Genomic DNA, 21,514 nt, shown 5'->3' with positions numbered 1-21,514 from the left:
CTGCTTTAAGTATGCTCCTGCTCTTTTTCCTATTAGATTAGATTCCCTACAGTGTTGAAACAGGCCCTTCGGCCCAACAAGTCCACACCGACCCTCCGAAGAGCAACCCACCCGTACGCACGTTTTCCCAATCAGCCTGTCGAGCTAGAGGTGATAGTACACAGCCCTGGAGCAGGTGCCACTTGAACCCGGAAGTAAGAACACTATCACTGCACAAGATTTTTCCCGTTTGGTTGGATGAAAATAGGCTGGATACGTTCCACCATAGTTACAACGTGTAAACTGAAGACAAAAATAATAAAGTTAGTGTGTGTTATATTGTATAATAATTTACATGAATCACAGAATCCCTTCAGTGTGGAAACAAGCCCTTCGGCTCAACAAATCCACATCAACCCATTTCCCTATATTTACCCCAACTAGTGTACCTAACCTATTCGATGGGCAATTTAGCATGAACAATTCACCTAACCTGCACATCCTTGGATTTTCAGAAGAAACCGGAACACCTGGCAGAAACCCACGCAGTCACGAGGACAATGTGCAAACTCCACACAGACATTTGCCTGAGGCTGGAATCAAACCTGGGTGCCTGGCACTGTGAGGCAACAGCACTAACCACGAAGCCACACGGTTATGGGACTTTTGACTCCAGGATGCTCTATTTTTCAAAATTTACATTTACCTAATAAACTGTATAATCCTTCTAGGGACTTACGGCCATTCTTCAGAATGTGTGACTAAAATGACACATTGTTCATTGATGGTTAATTAGACCCCTCAAATCTTCACAACATCATTCATCCCCCTCCCCACCCCCCCCCCCCCACCCCCCTCCCCATTCTAAACAATTGAATTATTTGATTTATTCAGAAGTTTCAAATTATATCTTTGGATTTTTAACTTCCTTAAACTTAAACTCAATGAAAAAAATCTTTTGAGTCCTACAGCAGTGGAGACAGGCCCAAACTGCTCCATGCCAACCAAAATGTCCATCAATGCTAACACCGTTTCCATGCAGTTGGACATATCCTTCTAATCCTTTCCTATCCTGTACAGTATTTGTCAAATGCCTTTTAAATGTTGCAATGTACCCGCCTCAACCACTTCTGCTGGCAGCTCATTCCATGTGCGTCGACCCTCTGTGTAAAAAAAAGATGAATATCGCATGACATAAACATAGAAGAATACAAAGGTTGTGGGGGTAAGGATGGAAAGTAGCATTGAAGATTATTAGATTAGCCATGATCTAACTGAATGATGGAGTATACTCAGTGAGTCAAATTGTCTACTTGGGCTCCTCTATCTTAGGGCCAATTCTGTTTAATTTTTGGCCCATTCTAAATCATACTTCCCACTGTCATGATCTAGCTATAAATACAAATATATAATTTAAACTGCAAGTAAAGAAAGCTAGAAAATAATTAAAATAACATCCATGAAACCTATTGAAATAATTGACATTTCCAATGTAAGTTTGGTTTCGATATGAGTATGACTAAGGAAAGAACTCAGTGTAATGAATTGATTAGAAGCGAAGCAGTCAAAGCAGATTCCTTTTGGTTAAAAATAAGAAGTGCGAGGGAACCTTGGCAGGTCTGGCAGCATCTGTGGGGAGAGAAACAAAGTTAGAAATTTGAGTCCGATGTGACTCTCAAAACTCCTGGTTAGACTAGTTTTTCTCTGACTGTCAAATAAAAATAATCTTGATTCCTTTCCAGTTTATTTTATTAAAGCTTGTTTATATGAAGAATGCAAAAAAGTATGTTTCCCTGTACTCAACAAAATCGACTGAATGACTTACAGTCATAGAGGCATACAGTATTGAAACAGGCCCTTCAGCACACCTTATCAATGCCAATGAGGTTTCCTAAACTGAACTGGTCCTACAAGCCTGAGTTTGGCCTATATTCTACTAAACCTTTCCCATCTATGTACCTGTCCAAATGTCTTTAAAATGTTGTAATTGTACCCATCTCTACCACTTCATTGGCAGTTTGTTCTATATATGCACCCAACCTATGTGATAAAGTTCCCCCTCAGGTACCCTTTAAATCTTTTCCCTCTCAACTGAAACCTATGATCTCTAGTTCCTCTACCCAGAAAAGACATTAGCCTTATCTCTGCCCCTCATTTTATAAACCTGTATAGCCCCTCAACCTCTTCAGGTTAAAAAAAAATCCTAGCCTTTCCAGCCACTCCTTACAACTCAAACCCTCCAGTCTTGGTAACATGCTTGTAAATTGTTTTGCACCCTTTCCAGTTTAATAACATACTTTCTGTAGCATGGCAACAAGAATTGTACACACTACTCTAAATGTGGCCAGTTGTAACGTGACCTCCCAACTCCTGTACTCAGTGCTCAAACTGAGAAAGGTTAATATGGTAAACGTCTTCTTCACCTGTGTATCTGTGATGGCCTGGTCAAGGAACTATATACTTGCACCTCTAGGTGTCTCTGTTCGATAACATTTCCCAGGGCCATAACATTAACTGTAAGTCCTATCGTGGTTTGTCTTACTAAAATCCAACACCTCACATTTATCTGAATTAAACTCCATCTACCATTTCTCAGCCCAACGGCCCAGTTGACCAAGATCCCATTGTACTCTTAGATAACCTGTCTACTATACCACCAATTTTTGGTGACATCCGCAAAGTTAAAAACCATGCCTTCTATTTTCTCATCCAAATCATTTATATAGATGACAAACAACAGCAGGCCCAGCCACAATCCTTGTGGTACACTGCTGGTCAAGACCCCCAGACTGAACAGCAACCCTTCACCACCACTTTCCTTCTCCAACCATCAAGCCAATTTTGTATCGAATTGGTTAGCTTTCCCTGGATCCCATTTGATCCAACCTCACAACTTGAATTAGATAACTCTTAGGAGGGAATCATAATTATCTTTAGACATTGCATTCTGACAGTCAATGCAAGGAATTACAAAGTAGTATATTTTGGGGGACATGAGGGGAATGCAACAAATTCAAAGAAGGTAACCAAATTTGGAACGAAGGAAAAGACACCCAAGAGTACATATACAGTAGAATCCCCAAATCCGCGGATTCGGTTTCCGCGGTTTCAGTTATCCACAGTTTACAACAGCTCGAAAATATTACATTGAACATTCAAAAATAATGCCAGGGGCTGCCAGGGAGATAAGTTTCTCATTTCAATGATGGAGTTTTGCTACTATCTGGGTTTCAGACATCCGCGGTAGGTCATGGAATGTATTACCTGCGGATACGGGGGTACACCTGTACAACAATCTTAAAGAAGGTCAGAAGTAAAATCCTGGGTAACTCTGCTCTCAGAACAGTACTGCCATCAAACAATCCATCTACTATTCACTTTCAACACAGCCCTGAATCCTAATTCATGCATATTTTCACAGTGAAGGCAACACATCTCTCCAACAATTTCTCTTCACCTGTTACACAATTATACCTAGTGTGGCAAAAGGTTCCTTCTCATGCCCTCTTCATTAATGTGCTGATACTCAGCAATGTTATACAAGTTAAAGTTCAACATGTATACAGAACAACCTCGGTTATCCAAATTTCAGATTATCCAAACAAGATCTCAAGGTCCCGTAAAAACATGATAACAATCAGCTATCCGAGCAGTCAGTTATCTGAACAAAATACACCCGCCTGTCTGATTTAGATTATCAAGGTTGTTCTGTATATCAACACTTAGTTTCACCTCTGTGTCCCACAATAATCCCAAATTGTGCTATCAAAGTTCCTGACTGACATTAAAATTGAATGATCTGAAATCTTACTGGACTAAGACCCTCCTCAGATGCTCAGCAGTACCTACAAGTCTCTAGCCTTAATTTCAATTTTCCTTGCATCAGATTTGCTGATTTCAAGTTAGAAAACATTATAAACTGTAAGGAAGGTCAGCATATACCTTCACAAATCAGGTAGGTAATGTAAGTAATACACTTTGGCAAAAGGAATAGGCATTCAAGAATAATAATACAAATATTCTTAAAGATTCAACTTCATATACAAAAAAAGTAAATGGACATGAGGTATTGGATATAAATGCAAGGAAATGGTGTTGAAATTATGTAAGATATTAATTAGTGACAATTTGTGAAATACATGCATCCAATATAGGCTGGACATTATAACCATGGCACAGGAACTTTACAGGAATCAAATATCGTAGCTATGAAGAAAGGCTAAAAAATTTACTTTTTCGATTGGAACAGGGCAACGTAAAAGCTCTCAGATATAAAAAATACGAAAAGTTCCAAGGAGCTTAGACAGAAAAAAATGTTTACATGCTGTATGGTGTAGTTCTCCAGTCAACGAAAGCATATTTTGCTTTGGCTATTCATGGGGTTCGACACCAAAAATTGCAGCAGATAACAAAAGCATAGAAGTCGAAGTCAAAATCATTATATATAGCAGTACTGTGTAGACTGCATGTTTTATTTTGGTATGTTACATGAAATAACATAATGGTGTGAGAACAGATGTCCTGTGAATTTATTTCTGGTGGGTTTTGTCTGCTCCTGAAAAGAATGCCCCAGATTCAACATATGATAACTAGTTTGTATCAGTCTTTCAAGATGCGAGCATAAGAGGTACAGTTAGTAAGTTTGCAGATGACATCAAAATTGGAGGTGTAGTGGACAGCGAAGAGGGTTACCTCAGATTACAACAGGATCTGGACCAGATGGGCCAATGGCCTGAGAAGTGGCAGATGGAGTTTAATTCAGATAAATGCAAGGTGCTGCATTTTGGGAAAGCAAATCTTAGCAGGACTTATACACTTAATGGTAAGATCCGAGGGAGTGTTGCTGAACAAAGAGACCTTGGAGTGCAGGTTCATAGTTCCTGGAAAGTGGAGTCGCAGATAGATAGGATAGTGAAGAAGGCGTTTGGTATGCTTTCCTTTATTGGTCAGAGTATTGAGTCCAGGATTTGGGAGGTCATGTTGTGGCTGTACGGGACATTGGTTAGGCCACTGTTGGAATATTGCGGACAATTCTGGTCTCCTTCCTATTGGAAAGATGTTGTGAAACTTGAAAGGGTTCAGAAAAGAATTACAAGGATGTTGCCAGGGTTGGAAGATTTGAGCTATAGGGAGAGGCTGAACAGGCTGGGGCTTTTTCCCTGGAGCGTTGGAGGCTGAGAGGTGACCTCATAGAGGTTTACAAAATTATGAGGGGCATGGATAGGGTAAATAGACAAAGTCTTTTCCCTGGGATCGGGGAGTCCAGAACTAGAGAGCATAGGTTTAGGGCAAGAGGGGAAAGATATAAAAGAAACCTAAGGGGCAACTTTTTCACACAGAGGGTGGTATGTGTAGGGAATGAGCTGCTAGAGGATGTGGTGGAGGCTGGTACAATTGCAGCATTTAAAAGGCATTTGGATGGGTATATGAACAGGAAGGGTTTGGAGGGATATGGGCCGGGTGCTGACAGGTGGGACTAGATTTGGTTGGCATATCTGTTCGACATGGACGGGATGGACCGAAGGGTCTGTTTCCATGCTGTACATCTCTATGACTCTATATAGCAAAAATATAGGGGACATTTTATTATGAAGCTCAATCAGATAACGATAAGCAGTATCAGTCATTAAAGCTTAAAAAAATTACAAACTGTCAAAAAGACAGCACACATGTATATAGAAAAATATGAAAATGAGACAGTTTTAATGATAGCCTCCTTGAGGGGCCTATATCTATTCCAGATCAGGCAGGGTGAATTCAACTTTTTCCATTCTGGAAAGTAAAATGAACTGACACTGTTCATCCTTTAAGGAATACTTTACACTGAGATATTACATTGTCCATTGAATTTTCAAAAAGCATATTTGATTTAAGAATTACTGACACTAATTTTTTTAAGAAGTATTAATTTCAGCAGTATTATAACATTGAAAACAATTTCAAATGATTAAAGGTGTTCTTTTAAATGAAGCATGAAGGATCAGTTGTAAATTTTTAATATGGTAAATCTGCAAAAAAAATGTCATTGGACAGACTCTAAATTCAGCAATCCATAAGATACAATTAAAACTTTATTGTCAATATTCTACAAAATAGCAACAGTTCAAATATTTCAACTTGGCCAGAAGATAAATCGTTATCTGCAAAGTTAATGATTTAGAAATGATTTATTATTTAAGCATCTTACAACTGCAAGCAAGTTAAAGTTGAATAATTACAGATAGCATTTAAACATAAGTGTTTGATTCTGAATATACAGATATTTATAAATACAAACACAGTGGATTGAAACTAGTTATTCTTATTTTATGCAGTAATCCGATGTTAAAACTGAAGTTGCCATGTGGATTTGCTGTTCCCATTGCAAAAGCAGAAAGTGAAAGCATGCAAAAATAAATTTTAAAAGTTGCACATTTCAATTCATACTGTGATATACATGTAACATAGACTGTAAATGAACTGCATTTCACTGAGTTGACAAGGCAACAGTCAGAAAATACCACACGCAAATATGATAAAAATTGGACTGGGATAGCTGCTTGGTGCCAGACTTTCTTATCACCAGGACACATAAAAGACAGTTGCCGCTTTTATACTCAGTGATAAACACTAAATGAAATATTCTGGAATGTGCATAATAATAATTAACTGCATGAGTGGATTTTAAAGGGACAAATTTTAAGGGAAAGTTTCAACCTGTTCCCATTACTATCTATTACAGAGACTTAATCCCTGAGAAATATCACTCCTATCTCAGTTTTTTTAAAACTTTATTTAATTGGCATTTTACAGTTTCTTTCACTTCTATTATTGAGATAGTTTTGTCCTTTCTGAATCTGTTGGCATTAACCTCTCAAAATTCTTATGACTGAAATCTTTTCAATCTGCACAACTTAACAGCAGTTATCCAGAATCTCCTGGCTTTGAAGCTTCATACACTAAAAAGGATTTCTGTGAGCTCACTGGATCCTGTGAACTGACTTAATTGCTTTGCGAGGTGAAACTGTTTTATGTTTGGCACGGAAGTCTGAGTTCTTCTGATCCAAAACAAAATTGAACCTCTGTTCTAAAGTAAAACTAAACCAATTGCCTTAATGTGTTTACTCTACCTTCCATAAACCTAATAGTATAAACATCTTATTCACTAATATTACAGGGTTCTACCAGACACCTAATTGCCATCATATGCTTCCTGGAAATTATGTATTTAAGTCACTGTTCTAAGTTGCTTTTTAACCTTTTACAAAAAAACTTCACAGAACTGACTCTTAGCTATCAGCCTCTGTTTGGATCCAAATCGTATAATATACTGCTTTCATCACAAGTTATAGGTCCAGAAACTGGAATATAAAAACGATAAACTTGTAAGCTGCAAGATTCAGAAATGAAAATTCTTATTAATCTAACATTTATTACTAATGCTGGTATTAGGTTATTATGCTAATTGGAAATAAAAATTCCATGTGCACTTGTAAGCATGGAGTCAATGAAAAAACAGCTGATACAACTGAAGAACAGCATAGGGCAGTTACATCTTTTCAGAATTTATGCTTGGCTCTCTGTCAGCATCCACCTTTAAGAAGACACATCTTGTATCACGTCTTCTGACAAGTCAAGTTTATATATTTATAAGTTTATATATTTATTTCTCATAAATAGTTTATTCATGTAAAAATAGCATCTCTCCAACAAATAAAATCACTAAAAATAGCATAAATGATTTTGTGTATATTTAAGTCTTGTTTTTTTTTTCAAAACAGGACTTCAGCAGCAATTTGTTTATAAACAAATTACAATAATAAGTTCCTCAAACCAAGTATAACTGGTCAGAACCTTTATATTTTAAAAACTATATTCTCTCTTTCTTCTTGAAGTCTGTGTTCAGCAACTTTGAAATTCAGTCTGAAATATTGCCATTAATTAAATGTCTACTCGTGTAGCCTGACCAAAGATGATAAAGATAGAAAGGCCAAATGTGTTGACTATGCTGATCAAGCTGAAAACTGATGGCCAGGATCCTGAAGTTTCAATGAGGTAACCTGCAAAGTAGACTAAAGCAACGCCTGTAATGAAGAGAAAATAAAATTAACTATGTTGGTGTTCACAGAAGAAAGAAAGCACGTGTAGTAGCTCAACATAAATCTCTGGTGCCCCATTTAAGTTGGTCGTTCTGCCATTTTTGCATCGGGCATGATTTTCATATGCATTGGTACAAGATTAGTAACAAAATTTGAAGTCGATGATCGAAAACTCATTTATTCAAGTCAGGATACAAGAGTCCATCTACAGAAAGTAGGCACAGTTCAACTACAATTTGTTACACCTTTACGTTTAAAAGAGACTTCCTTCCTCAAACTGGAGGAAGATTAATAGTGGAGTTCCCCACGAGTCAATGTTAGGAACCCTACCCATTCTGATATATTAATGACCTACATCTGAGTGGAGGGCACAATTTCAAAATTTGTGGATGATCTAAAACTTGCAGGTTTTTTGAACTGTGATGGGACTAGATTAGATTAGATTAGATTACTTACAGTGTGGAAACAGGCCCTTTGGCCCAACAAGTCCACACCGCCCCGCCGAAGCGTAACCCACTCATAACCCTACATCTACCCCTTACCTAACACTATGGGCAATTTAGCATGGCCAATTCACCCAACCTGCACATCTTTGGACTGTGGGAGGAAACACGGGGAGAACGTGCAAACTCCACACAGTCAGTTGCCTGAGGCGGGAATTGAACCCGGGTCTCTGGCGCTGTGAGGCAGAACTTCGAAAGGATTAGATTAGATTCCCTACAGTGTGGAAACAGGCCCTTCGGTCCAACCAGTCCACACCGACCCTCCGAAGAGTAACCCACCCAGACCCATTTCCCTCTGACTAATGCACCCAACACAATGGACAATTTAGCATCGCCAATTCACCTGAACTGTACATCTTTGGACTGTGGGAGGAAACTGGAGCACCTGGAGGAAACCACATGGGGAGAATGTGCAAACTCCACACAGACGCCTGAGGTTGGAATCGAACCTAGAATGTGGTGCTGTGAGACAGCAGTGCTAACCACTGAGCTACTGTGCCGCCCACACTGTACACACATTGATGAAATGGATGAGGATGGTAGATGGATTTTATTTCGCAGCAGCATGAAGTGTTTTATTTTAGTAGAAAGAATATAAAGTCTACAATTCAAAGTAAGATGCAGAAGCAGACAGATCTGGGTGTATATCTGCATAAATTATCAAAGGTGGTAGGCAGGTCAAGAAAAAAGTTATTAAAGCATCAACACCATATGCTTTATGAAGAAGGACACAAAATACAAAAGCAAAGAAGTAATGATAAATATGCTTTAAACCTAGTCTCTAGAGTTGGGCACCGCACTTTAGAAAAGATGGCAATGGGTTAGAGAGGGTGCAGAAAAGATGATGGACTTCAAATCCAAATTCTCCACTCTTTCTGTGAGATTGTTTTCCTGCGAAAAGAGAAGGTTGAGACAAGATTTGATAGAGATACCAAAAATCATAAGAATTTGGGACAGAGTAGATAGTGAGAAACTAGTCCGTTTCTAGAAAAATTGAATTTAAAAGTTTAAAAAATTTAAACTATAAGTTTAAAAGGCTTACCAGAATTTGTTTGAATGTCATTTTCAGAGTGTTACTTTGTGTCAGGCCTAGAGAGATTTTAGGCCTCACTACTTATCTATCATGCCCCTATGATGCTGCACTCATCCTATTCTCCCACTCACTGTAAGTAGTTGTCCCAGCAATGGAAGATCTTAGGATCCTTGGCACCAGTGCCATCATTAGAGCTCAGCCACATACCTGGTCAAGTGCTGGCAGGCCAAATTTGTCTTCATGGTACACATAGAGGGAGAGTAACTGCAACCAATGCATCTCAGAAGACACAGGTGGCATTGTTGATGTTTCATTGCATTGTTTTACATATATTGCTCTTTAAGAATTTACCTGTCCTTAGCCTCATCCCATCTTACAATCATGTCTAAGTGAGTGTTACCTTTTCTCCAATGCCCAGCCTAGGCCAGTATCTTCTCATTGCTCAGTGTGGGTCCATTATATTCTGAAGAGCCTTCAATTGGTTCAAAACATTCATTTTTATTCAGCAACAGCAGAAACAAACAAAACAAAGTCAAGCAGAAGCTGTTTCTGACTGTCAGGACAGAGCAGAAACAGACGGCTTCTTTTCAAGCAACAACCAATTCACTATCAATAAGTGATCACTGCACTCTGCTCTCATCTACCTGAAACCCCCGAGTGTCAATTCAATCATGTAAGGCTTGTTGCATTTGATGAAGCAGCACTCTCATGCTGAAGGTGCTGCTCCTCCTTACCTTCTTCCTCAAAGAACAATTCCTGCTCTCCCAGCTCATCAGCCTCCATCACATCCCTGCTTTGCCTGCTTTGTGCTGAGGACAGCGTGCTAGAGTAAGGCTGCACATTCTGTCTGCGTTCAACAGCAAGCCCTTCCCCCACCAACCTCACTTAGACTTTGAATGTGGTAACAAAGATCACAGATGAGTTGCTCTTTGATGGAATCAAACCCTTTTCTATTGATGAAGTCAGCTGCCTCATGATATAGTACCCTCAGTGTGTGTGTGTACAGTCTACAGCACACTGAACATGGCAAGCCAACTAGGCTGGCAAAGCCTACTGCCTGAACTCAGCATTGCCCTTATCAAGGGGAAATGCAATGAAGAATTGAAAGATCTCACAAAATTTCTCAATGGCTCCTTGAAAACAGCCAGTTGCATAGAAGTTCAATGTAACAATCATCTTGACAGCCACTGGGATAGAATGACTACCCACCCTTTCAGGTGGTCTGTCCCACTCCAGCACTCAGCCTTGTCTATAGTGGTGTCTAGGACATCCTCAGTCTTTGGCAACACTGCATTTTGTTCATCCAGAGAAAACTCGTTGAAGATGATGGACTCTGGACCTCCTATGCCTCCTTTGTCATCCTGCTGCACGCAGCAGCTATAACCTCTTTAAGTAAATGCTGTTCAGCATCTGCTGGAGTTGCTGCTGGTCCTGGGTTTGCTGACACATCTGTTCATCTTTTGTTTCCCTGCATCTTTGTTGCATTACAATAAGAGTGATATAGCCCCTACTGGGGCTGGATCCATCAGTCACATTTTCAATGAACCTGTGTGTGGAACATAAGAAAGGTCTTTGTAATGTGAGCTGCCAGCCTTCACATCACTGTCTGATGAAAGTTTCACATGCTGCCCCATACAGTCAGAAATGGAGCTCCCCGACAAGGTGGGCCATGGAATGCCTCTCCATGAGACTTCGAGTTGGACTTGATTCCAAGGAATGCAGCGTCAGACATGTCACAAAGAAACAGTGGGTGATTGTCAGTGCTGTATGAGTACCTGCCAAAGGCAGGTAGGTAGAGTTAGGTCACAATCAGCCATGATCTCAGTCAATGTCGGAAAAGGTTCAAGAGGCTGAGTGGCCTAAACCTATTCCTATGTTTTCTATGTTACTGAAATCTTCTCATACCCAGTGACATATCACTGAAAGGCAGCATTGCACAGAGCATGTTGCAGAATACTTTCAGTTCAAGGTGAGAGGGAATCAGCTGCACGCCATGTGCAGTCTGTGTGATCCTGCATTAGTTTTGTGAACAGTGGCCTGTTAGCACCACTGTTAATTTTGTCTGTGATAACTTCTGCTTCACAGTGATCATAGAATCATAGAATCACCATAGAATCCCTACAGTGTGCAAAAAGGCCATTTGGCCCAACAAGTCCACACTGACCGTCTGAAGAGTATCCCACCCATTCCCTTGCCCTATTACTCTCCATTTCAACTAACTTAATGCACCTAGCCTACACATCCCTGAACACTATGGGCAATTTAGCATGGCCAATTCACCAATCCCTGCAGCATGGAAGCAGGCCATTCGGCCGATCATGTCTATGAAGAGCATTCCACCCAGACCCGCCACTGCCTCCTTCACCTCCCCCCAATCACTCTATCCCTATAAATCTCACTTTCTCATGTCTATTCCACCTAGCCTACACATCCCTGGATACTACAGGCAATTTAGCATGGCCAATTCACCCAAACTGCACATCTTTGGATTGAGAGAGGAAACCAGAGCACCTGGAGGAAACCCAAAGGCATTTTACTCATACATGAGGAATAAGAGAATGATCAGGGAGAAGGTAGGGAACTTGTGTGTGGAGTCTGAGTAAATAGGAGAAGCCCTAAACGAGTTTTTTGCTTTGGTTTTCACGAAGGAAAGGGACCTTGTTGTGAATGAGAACTTCAAGGAGCCGGGAAACAGGCTTGAACAGATTGAGATTGAGGAAGTTGGCAAAAATTAAGATTGATAAGTTCCCAGGGCCAGACCAGATTTAGCCTAGGTTGCACCGGGAAGCGAGAAAGGAGGTTGCTAAGCTACTGGCGAAGATCTGTGCTTCCTCACTCTCCATGGGAGTCGTACTGGAGGATTGGAGGGAGGTGAATGTTGTTCCTCTTTTCAAGAAGGGGAATGCAGACATCCCTGGCAATTACAGACCAGTCAGTCTTATGTCTGTGGTCAGCAAGGTTTTGGAAAGAAGTTTGAGGGATGGGATTTATGACTATTTGGAAAAGCATGGTGTGATTAAAAACAGTCAGCATGTCTTTGTGAGGGATAGGACATGCCTCACAAATCTTATTGAGTTCTTTGAGGAGGTGACGAGATAGGTTGACAAAGGTCGGGCAGTGGATGTGTTGTATATGGACTTCAGTAAGGCATTTGATAAGGATACCCATGGTAAGTTCTTTCATAAAGTCAGAAGGTATGGGATACAGGGAGATTTGACTCTCTGGGTTCAGAATTGGTTGGCTGACAGAAGGCAGAGAGTGGTTGTAGACGGAAGGTATTCTGCCTGGAGGTCAGTGGAGAGTGGTGTCCTGCAGGGCTTTGTTCTTGGGCCTCTACTCTTTGTAGTTTTTATAAGTGACTTGGATGAGGAGGTTGAGGGGTGGGGTTAGCAAATTTGCCGATGACACAAAAGTTAGAGCTGCCATTAATAGTATCGAGGCTGTTGCAGACTTTTCTCTCTGGAGAGGAGGAGGAAGAGAGGTGACCTGATCGAGGTGTACAAGATAATGACAGGCATGGATAGAGTCAATACCCAGAGACTTTTCCCCAGGGCAGGATTGACTGCCACGAGGGGCCATAGTTTTAAAATATTAGGAGGAAGGGAAAGAGGAGACATCAGAGGTGGGTACTTTACACAGAGAGTTGTGAACGCCTGGAATGCATTGCCAGCGGTGGTGGTGGAAACAGAATCATTAGCGACATTTAAGCAACTGCTGGACAGGCACATGGACAGCAATGAATTGAGGGGTGCATAGGTTAGGTTATTTTGTTTTAGATTAGGATTAATTCTCGGCACAACATTGTGGGCTGAAGATTCTGTTCTGTGCTGTACTTTACTATGTTCTAAGTGCTCATTGTCTGGAGGTCATCCTAAAAGAAAAAAAAATTGAATTCAAAAGACACAAAACCTATTTTGTCTTTTCCTGCTCCTTCCTCATTTTCTTACTAGCCATTGCTTGGAAACAGGAATGCTGCACTAAGTCACTCTCCAAATGTGCAATTCGGAGAGAGTGTATATTATTTAAGATTTCTTCGAAAACGGAAAATTTATATAGAAGGGTATTTATTGAATGTGATCTTGAAAGCATCTGGGAATATATCATTAAATGCAATAAATGAATACACAATGTGGGGGTCAAGCCAATAAGACTTTTTAAAAAAAATTCATAAATAACATTCAGAAGTTATCATCTTGGAAGAATATTACTAACTACTACAGACTAAAAGTGACTTTTCCTAAAGGTTATACTAATTTTTGTTTGTGCACCAATACAGCAAACCAGCCAGCTGTCTTTCAGGCTTTTGGAACAGGGCGTTATATGATAGAGAGCAAGGAACATGAGACAGTGTCTGAGATTTTCTGGACATTGCAGCATCACATGTTTGCTGTAGGTTTTCTGGACAATTATAGAACATATATCACATATATACTATAACATTTATTTCCTTCAGTTCCCCAAATTACCTGACTGCACTCAATATACTTTGTCAAGATAGTTTCTATATTATCACCAGAAACAAATTATTCAACATAATTTGCAATACAGACTGTCACGTTAATCCTGAAATAGATAAAAAATAAGGAGAGGAGAGATAAAGGTCTTTATGAGTATGAAAGAATCCAAAAGAGAATCTACTCTAACTTGTGCATGACTACTGAACAAGGCCTCATAAATATGACAGCTACTAAAAGATCGACAAGAATTTAGAAACAATTCTCTATTCAGAAAGCATTGAGAAACTAGGACATGCTGCCACATGGAGTACCTGATACCAGATAGCATTGACACACTTAATAGTCAGTCCAAGCATGAAGACATAATACCAGAGTCAGAGGGATAATTAAAAGCAGGAGGATGTTTGTGGCATATGAATACCAGCATAGACCAGTTGGGGATGAGTTGTTATGGTTCCATGTTGCAGCAATACTAAGTAATTCCTTTAAATGGAAAGAAAGGAAGCAATCATTGTGGCCACAAATTTCAAATACCAAAACGGTGAGAATGGATATATCAGCTCTATAAATACATTACAGTCTATGTTTTTGTGGACTTAATGATGGATATTATGTATGTATAAAATCAATTATGCAAAATATAGTGGTAACCCAAATGTAAAAGTAAAAACAAAACTCACCAAATAACGCTCCACCAGTGTTCATAACACCTAAATAATTATAAAAAAAAGGTTAAAGATCTACAGATTTTGACTTTACTCTCCAAGAAGCATGATTAAATAATGATGATAGAAAAACATTAGAAATGAGATACATCACAAAAAGTAATCAGATTGATGGTATCTGTGGAGACAGAAACAGAGTTAATGAGCTGGATTATATGCTGAAGGTTGGTTCACCCAACACCATTCAACCAGAGAGGCAAAGTGATGTAATTAGGCATTAATCACTGTTTTAAGGTTATCAATTGGGTGACAGGTCAGGTACCCATCTGACACACCCACCTGCCACAAGGTGGAACCATGGAGAGCATGCCAAATGGCATATAGTGCCCTAATTCATGGGGTCCCTCACCTGGTTTCCTGCCCATGGACGACCCATAAATTCAACCCAACATTTCAACTTTTTAACTTTTCATTAGAACAGCGATGGATCATTCTAAAATGTTATTGAGCTGAACCACGAGAGAATTTAATCTCCTCACTGGTTAGATCTCACGGAATACAGGGAGAACTAGCCATTTGGATACAGAACTGGCACAAAGGTAGAAGACAGAGGGCGGTGGTGGAGGGTTGTTTTTCAGACTGGAGGCCTGTGACCAGTGGAGTGCCACAAGGATCGGTGCTGGGTCCTCTACTTTTTGTCATTTACATAAATGATTTGGATGTGAGCAGAAGAGGTACAGTTAGTAAGTTTGCAGATGACGCTATAATTGGAGGTATAGTGGACAGCGAAGAGGGTTACCTCAAATTACAACAGGATCTCGGCCAGATGGGCCAACGGGCTGAGAAGTGGCAGATGGAGTTTAATTCAGATAAATGCAAGGTGCTGCATTTTGGGAAAGCAAATCTTAGCAGGGCTTATGCACTTAATTGTAAGGTCCTAGGGGGTGTTGCTGAACAAAGAGACCTTGGAGTACAGGTTCATAGCTCCTTGAAAGTGGAGTCGCAGGTAAATAGGATAGTGAAGAAGGCGTTTGGTATGCTTTCCTTTATTGGTCAGAGTATTGAGTACAGGAGTTGGGAGGTCATGTTACAGCTGTACAGGACATTGGTTAGGCCACTGTTGGAATATTGCATGCAATTCTGGTCTCCTTCCTATCAGAAAGACGTTGTGAAACTTGAAAGGGTTCAGAAAAGACTTACAGGGATGTTGCCAGGGTTGGAGGATTTGAGCTATAGGGAGAGGCTGAACAGGCTGGGGCTGTTTTCCCTGAAGCGTCGGAGGCTAAGGGGTGACCTTATAGAGGTTTACAAAATTATGAGGGGCATGGATAGGGTAAATAGACAGTCTTTCCCCTGGGGTCAGGGAATCCAGAACTAGAGGGCATAGGTTTAGGGTGAGAGAGGAAAGATATAAAAGAGACCTAAGGGGCAACGTTTTCACAGAGAGGGCAGTACGTGTATGGAACAAGCTGCTAGAGGAAGTGGTGGAGGCTGGTACAATTGAACATTTAAGAAATATTTGGATGGGTATATGAATAGGAACAATTTGGGGGATATGGGCCGGGTGATGGCAGGTGGGACTAGATTGGGATGGGATATGTGGTCGGCATGGATGAATTGGACTGAAGGGTCTGTTTCCATGCTGTACATCTCTATGACTCTATGACTCTTCCTGGTATTGGGTTTTGTGGCGGATGAGAGCATTTAATCAGGTGGGAGATAGATGAGTAAGGACCCCACTGCTGGTGAAGTCTGGAATGGGAAGGCTCATAGATGAACTTCCTGCATCACCCAAATTGCGCCATAAGTGGGCAATTTACATCCACTTAAAGGCCACAACCACCTACCATTATTAGACAGACAACAGCGGGCAGCAGGTCTTACTATATGGGAAGTCTGAAATACAAAACCTGCCAGAGTCACATGCTTTTGTTGGGAGAGGGGTCAAGGTGGGTCAAGGTATATGTCTTGATCAAGGGTGATCATGGGTTGCAAAAAGGCAGACCAATAAATGTCAGCTTTCTGCTGCTGCTGCTGCAGGACTCTCTCGGCCTAGTCGTTTCTACATTCTGACTTTGGGTGGATGCATTACCGACAGCAGCCACTGTGTCCTTGGTGACGCTGCTCAGCAATATAGAGCAGCCGACCACTGATCTTGGTGCAGGACCTGCGCCCCCAGCATTTGCAATCCTGGGAAAGGCCCTTTACCCAGCTACATGCCTGATTGGCATTTAATGTGACTGGTCTTTCCAGAAAGAGGGACAAAAGGCTTTCACAGGCTCTCTAACCAGTGAGCAAGCTCTCAATCATCTGCATTAAATACTGCCTGTCAACTCCACTTTTATTACTACAGTTGGTGCAAGACCTACTGAATATTTACAGCATTTTCTCTTTTTATCCAAGATTTCCAGCAACTGCATTTTTCTTTGTCAATAACCAGCTTAACTATTTTACTAATTCAGCAGGAATAAAATTATTAGTTCGATGTCAGGAAGAAAAAATGAACATCCCACCACTGAATACATGCTTAATAGTCAGGGAAAAATTGGTACTTTAAAATTCCACATTTGTACAAGTTTATACAAGTGCTGGTGGGGTGTAAACTGAATTATAAAATAACACAGCCTGTCTAAAGACTACTAAATTAGTATTTTAGAACTGCCTTTCAGCAGTAAACTGGACAAAATTCAATTGGTGCAAGCAAAACAAATCTTAAAATCCAGAATGATCTTACAAAACTTATATTCATAGCACACTGGAAGTTCTTTATGTTCTGTCTTCCCTACATATTCTTTTGGCTTTCCTGATTCTGAAAGCTGTTCTGAGTATAGTAATCACTGTGGAGTAATAGCTTTTAGATATTAGCGCAAATATAGGAATCTTTAGTAGATTTCAGTTGCCTAATGACAATGAAAAATAATCCATTATCAAGTTCCAGGTAGTCACTCGAAAATACATTCATTTTTGTGAGTCTGAACAGAATGGTCCAGTATATTCATGGTGTAGTTGATCAGTATCAAGACCAATGTTTTTTCTTGATGTACATTAAGAATTTAGGGATGGGTGTACAAGACTCAATTTCAAAATGTACAGATGACAACTTGGAAGATTGTGATACTTTGTTATGAAGATATGTGATCCAAATATTAATGTACAATAGAACTGAATGCATTTCTTGAATTTTTGAAAATAGATACTTTTCAAAGCAAAAGGTACTGGCTGCAACAGCAAAGACACTACAATGACAATGAGAATGGTAGCTGCCTCACAGCGCCAGCCACCCAGGCTTGATTTCAGCCTTGCATGTGGAGTTCTCCCTGTGTCTATGTGGGTTTCTGCCGAGTACTCCAGTTTCCTCCTACAGTCCAAAGATGTGCAGATGGATTGGCCATGATGAAGGGCTTTTGCCTGAAATGTCGATTTCGCTGCTCCTTGGATGTTGCCTGAACTGCTGTGCTCTTCCAGCACCACTAATCCAGAATCATGCTAAATGGTCCCATAGTGACTAGGGATTGCAGACTAGGTAGATTAGCCATGGTAAATGCAGGGTTACAGGGTGGGTGGGTGATATGCTCTTCGGAGGGTCAGTGTGGACTTATGGGCCAAATGGCCTGCTTCCACAGTGTAAGGATTATATAATTTGCACATCTACAATACTGTCATAGTTAGATCACATTATCCAGTTTGTGGATGCAAGGAATTTTGAATACATTGGCAGAGATAACTTGGTTAAAGAGCAACAAACCTTCACACACTCTCTCTCTGCTTCTCTGAAAATCCTCATAAAAAGAAAACACACCAGATAGCTTTGTATGTGTGGGTGCCTTCAAGGCTTTAGTGATTCTAGCATGGATGAAGACAGTGTTTAGATGAGTAAACAATATGAACTCAATTGATTTTCAACAACTGCTTACAGATTGCATGAATATGACTTACATTACTAAAGAGATGGCTCAGAGTACAATTGCCTCAGGTCTGTCTGCTTTTTCTTTACTCTGACCAAGTCTTTGTTACATTGTCACAAATAGACTGAAAGAAGGTTGAATTCAGTCTACTGTATTCTCTGCTCACAATGTCCCGACTCCTCTATATTGGAGCAATCAAACACAGACTGAGTGACCATTTTGTGAAAGACCACTACTCAGTCCACAAGCATGACCGCAACTTTCTGGTCACTTGCCATTTGAAGACACTGCATTGCTCCCATGCCCATTTTTTTCTGTGCCAGGTCTGCTGCATTGTTCCATTGAAACCCAGCAAAAGCTGGAGGAATAGCATCTCATCTACTGCTTAGGCACTTTGTAACTTTCTGGACTCAACAGTGAGATCAAAACGCTCAGACAATGAACATCATGTCCTCCATTTTCCTTCCCTTATATTCCCCCTCCCTAGTGTCTAGATTTCTTTGTTCTGCCTTCAGCACAGATGTTTTTCCATTAACACATACTCGAGACACACCCCTCATCTCTACAACTATTATCATTCTTTTTATCCTTTCTTCTGTGACCCACATAATCTGTAATGTCACACTCTCTAACCTTCCCTTCTATTCCACTTGCTCCACCCCACTTTTTTCTACAAACCTACCACTTTCTCACTGAAGTCAGATTGGACTGAACAGTTAACTCGGTTTCTCTTTGCACAGATATTGTGGAACCTGCTCAGTTTCTCCAGCACTTTCTGCTTTTATTTCAGAGTTCCAGTATCTTCAGTACTTTATTTTTGTTTAACTTCTTTTAGTTTGCACCATTTAGAAATATTGCTAGTCACTGTGTATACCACAATGCGTGTGTGTGTGTGTGTGAGATTCTAGATTACAGTGGTTCTGGAAAAGCACAGCAGTTCAGGCAGCATCCAAGGAGCAGGAAAATCGACGTTTCGGGAAAAAGCCCTTCACCAGGAATAGAGGCAGAGTGCCTGCAGGGTGGAGAGAGGATAGATTCTGGCCTAACTAGAAGACGCTTGTTGAGTAAATAATGTGATATTAATTAAGAGAAAGTGAGCACTGCAAATGCTGGAGAATCAAAGTTGAAATGGGTGGTGCTGGAAAAGCACAGCAGGTCAGGCAGCATCTAAGGAGCAAGAGAGTTGATATTTCAAGCATAAGCTCTTTGTTAGGAATGTGGAGGGGAAAGGGAGCTGACAGATAAATAGGGGATGGGGATGAAGCTGGGGGAGATAGCTGGAAGGCACGCGGTGGGTTCGGTGGCTCGAGCAGTGGTATCTACAGACAGATACCACCACCACCAGGGATATATTTCCCTCCCTACCCCTATCTGCGTTCTGCAGAGACCATTCCCTCCAGGACTCCCTTGTTAGGTCCACAACCCCACCAATCCACCTTCCACACCTGACACCTTCCCTTGCCATGACACAAGGTGTAAAGCCTGCACCCACACATTCCCCTCACCTCCGTACAAGGCCCCAAAGGATCTTTTCACATCCAGCAGAGATTTTCCTGCACATCCCCCCACCTCATCTATAGTGTCCGTTGCTCTCGATGTGGTCTCCTCTACAACGGGGAGACAGAACACCAACTCACAGAGCATTTCAGGGAACATCTTTGGGACACACGCACCAAACAACCCCACTGCCATGTGACCAACCACTTCAACTCCTTCTCCCACTCTGCCAAGGACATGGAAGTCTTGGGCTGCCTCCACTGCCAAATCCAAGCCACCCACTAACTGGAGGAAGAACGCCTCATCATCCACCTTGGGACCCTCCAACCACATAGCATCAACATCAACTTCACTAGTTTCCAAATCTCCCGTAACCCCACCTCATCCCAGATCCAACCCTCCAACTCAGCACCAGCCTCTTGACCTGTCATACCTGTCCATCTTCCTTCCCACCCGGCCGCTCCACGCTCCCCACCAACACATCACAATTACCCCCACTTGCATCCACCTATCGCCTTTCCACTTACCTTCCCCCCCACCCCCAAACCCCAATTTATCTCTCAGCCCCCTCGCCCCTCCACATTCTTGATGAAAAGCTTATGCCCTCGGATGCCGCCTGACCTGCTGCGCTCTTCCAGCACCATACGTTTTGACTCGAATATGAAGTTTATTGCAACACTGCAATTATTTACACATAATGAACCATTGTCTACAATATTATAGAGACTATTAGGTATGCATTTGCCTCAGGTCTGTCTCATACAAGTTCATCTTGAGTCTGATCAAAAGACATCATCACGTAGGTGGCATTTAAGCACTCAATTAACTTTTAACACGTTAAGATTAGGTTAGATTACTTACAGTGTGGAAACAGGCCCTTTGCCCCAACAAGTCCACACCGACCCTCCGAACAGCAACCCACCCAGACCCATTTCCCTACATTTATGCCTCCAACTAACACCACGGGCAATTTAGCATGGCCAATTCACCTAACTTGCACATTTTTGGACTGTGAGAGGAAACCAGAGCACCCGAAGGAAACCCACGCAGACACAGGGAGAACGTACAAACTCCACACAGACAGTTGCCCAAGGCAGGAATTGAACCCAGGTCTCTAGCACTGTGAGGCAGCAGTGCTAACCACTGTGCCACCGTGTCACCCATAAGACCCATAAACACTTTAAAGACCTTTTCACCACTCGTGGAGGGTTCTAAAAGAAGATTCTGGAATCAAACTTATTATCACCAGTAAAGAGAAATCAGCCACCAATTCAGCAACTTATCTCAGTGCCAATAGTTAGTGTATACAAAATGTCTTTCGCTACAAATTGATACTTGGAACAATCAGGAATAATTATTTTTGCTGAGTTTAATTGTCATTTGGCCAAAGTATTTTT

General features: G+C 41.0%; 1 protein-coding gene across 6 annotated transcripts in view; it reads right to left on the bottom strand.

The window, feature by feature from the left end:
* Window positions 1-6,032: 6,032 nt before the first annotated feature.
* slc17a9b (solute carrier family 17 member 9b) overlaps window positions 6,033-21,514 on the bottom strand; it is a 61,662-nt gene continuing 46,180 nt past the window's right edge. For 4 of the 6 annotated variants that reach the window (XM_072556673.1, XM_072556674.1, XM_072556672.1 and 1 more), the window contains 2 exons: window positions 14,731-14,760; window positions 6,033-8,042 (listed from right to left, as the gene is read on the bottom strand). In XM_072556673.1, coding sequence (XP_072412774.1) covers window positions 7,900-8,042; window positions 14,731-14,760 — 173 coding nt within the window. In that variant the 3' untranslated portion in view covers window positions 6,033-7,899. Of the gene's footprint in view, window positions 11,140-14,730; window positions 14,761-21,514 lie in introns of all 6 variants that reach the window. The other 2 variants (XM_072556676.1, XM_072556677.1) reach the window with 2 other exon arrangements.

This window comes from Chiloscyllium punctatum, chromosome 37 (genome assembly GCF_047496795.1).
Source record: "Chiloscyllium punctatum isolate Juve2018m chromosome 37, sChiPun1.3, whole genome shotgun sequence".
In the NCBI taxonomy this organism is placed as follows: Eukaryota; Metazoa; Chordata; class Chondrichthyes; order Orectolobiformes; family Hemiscylliidae; genus Chiloscyllium; species Chiloscyllium punctatum.
Note: the sequence above shows the minus strand (reverse complement) of the source record. Positions and strands in the feature narration are given on the sequence as shown.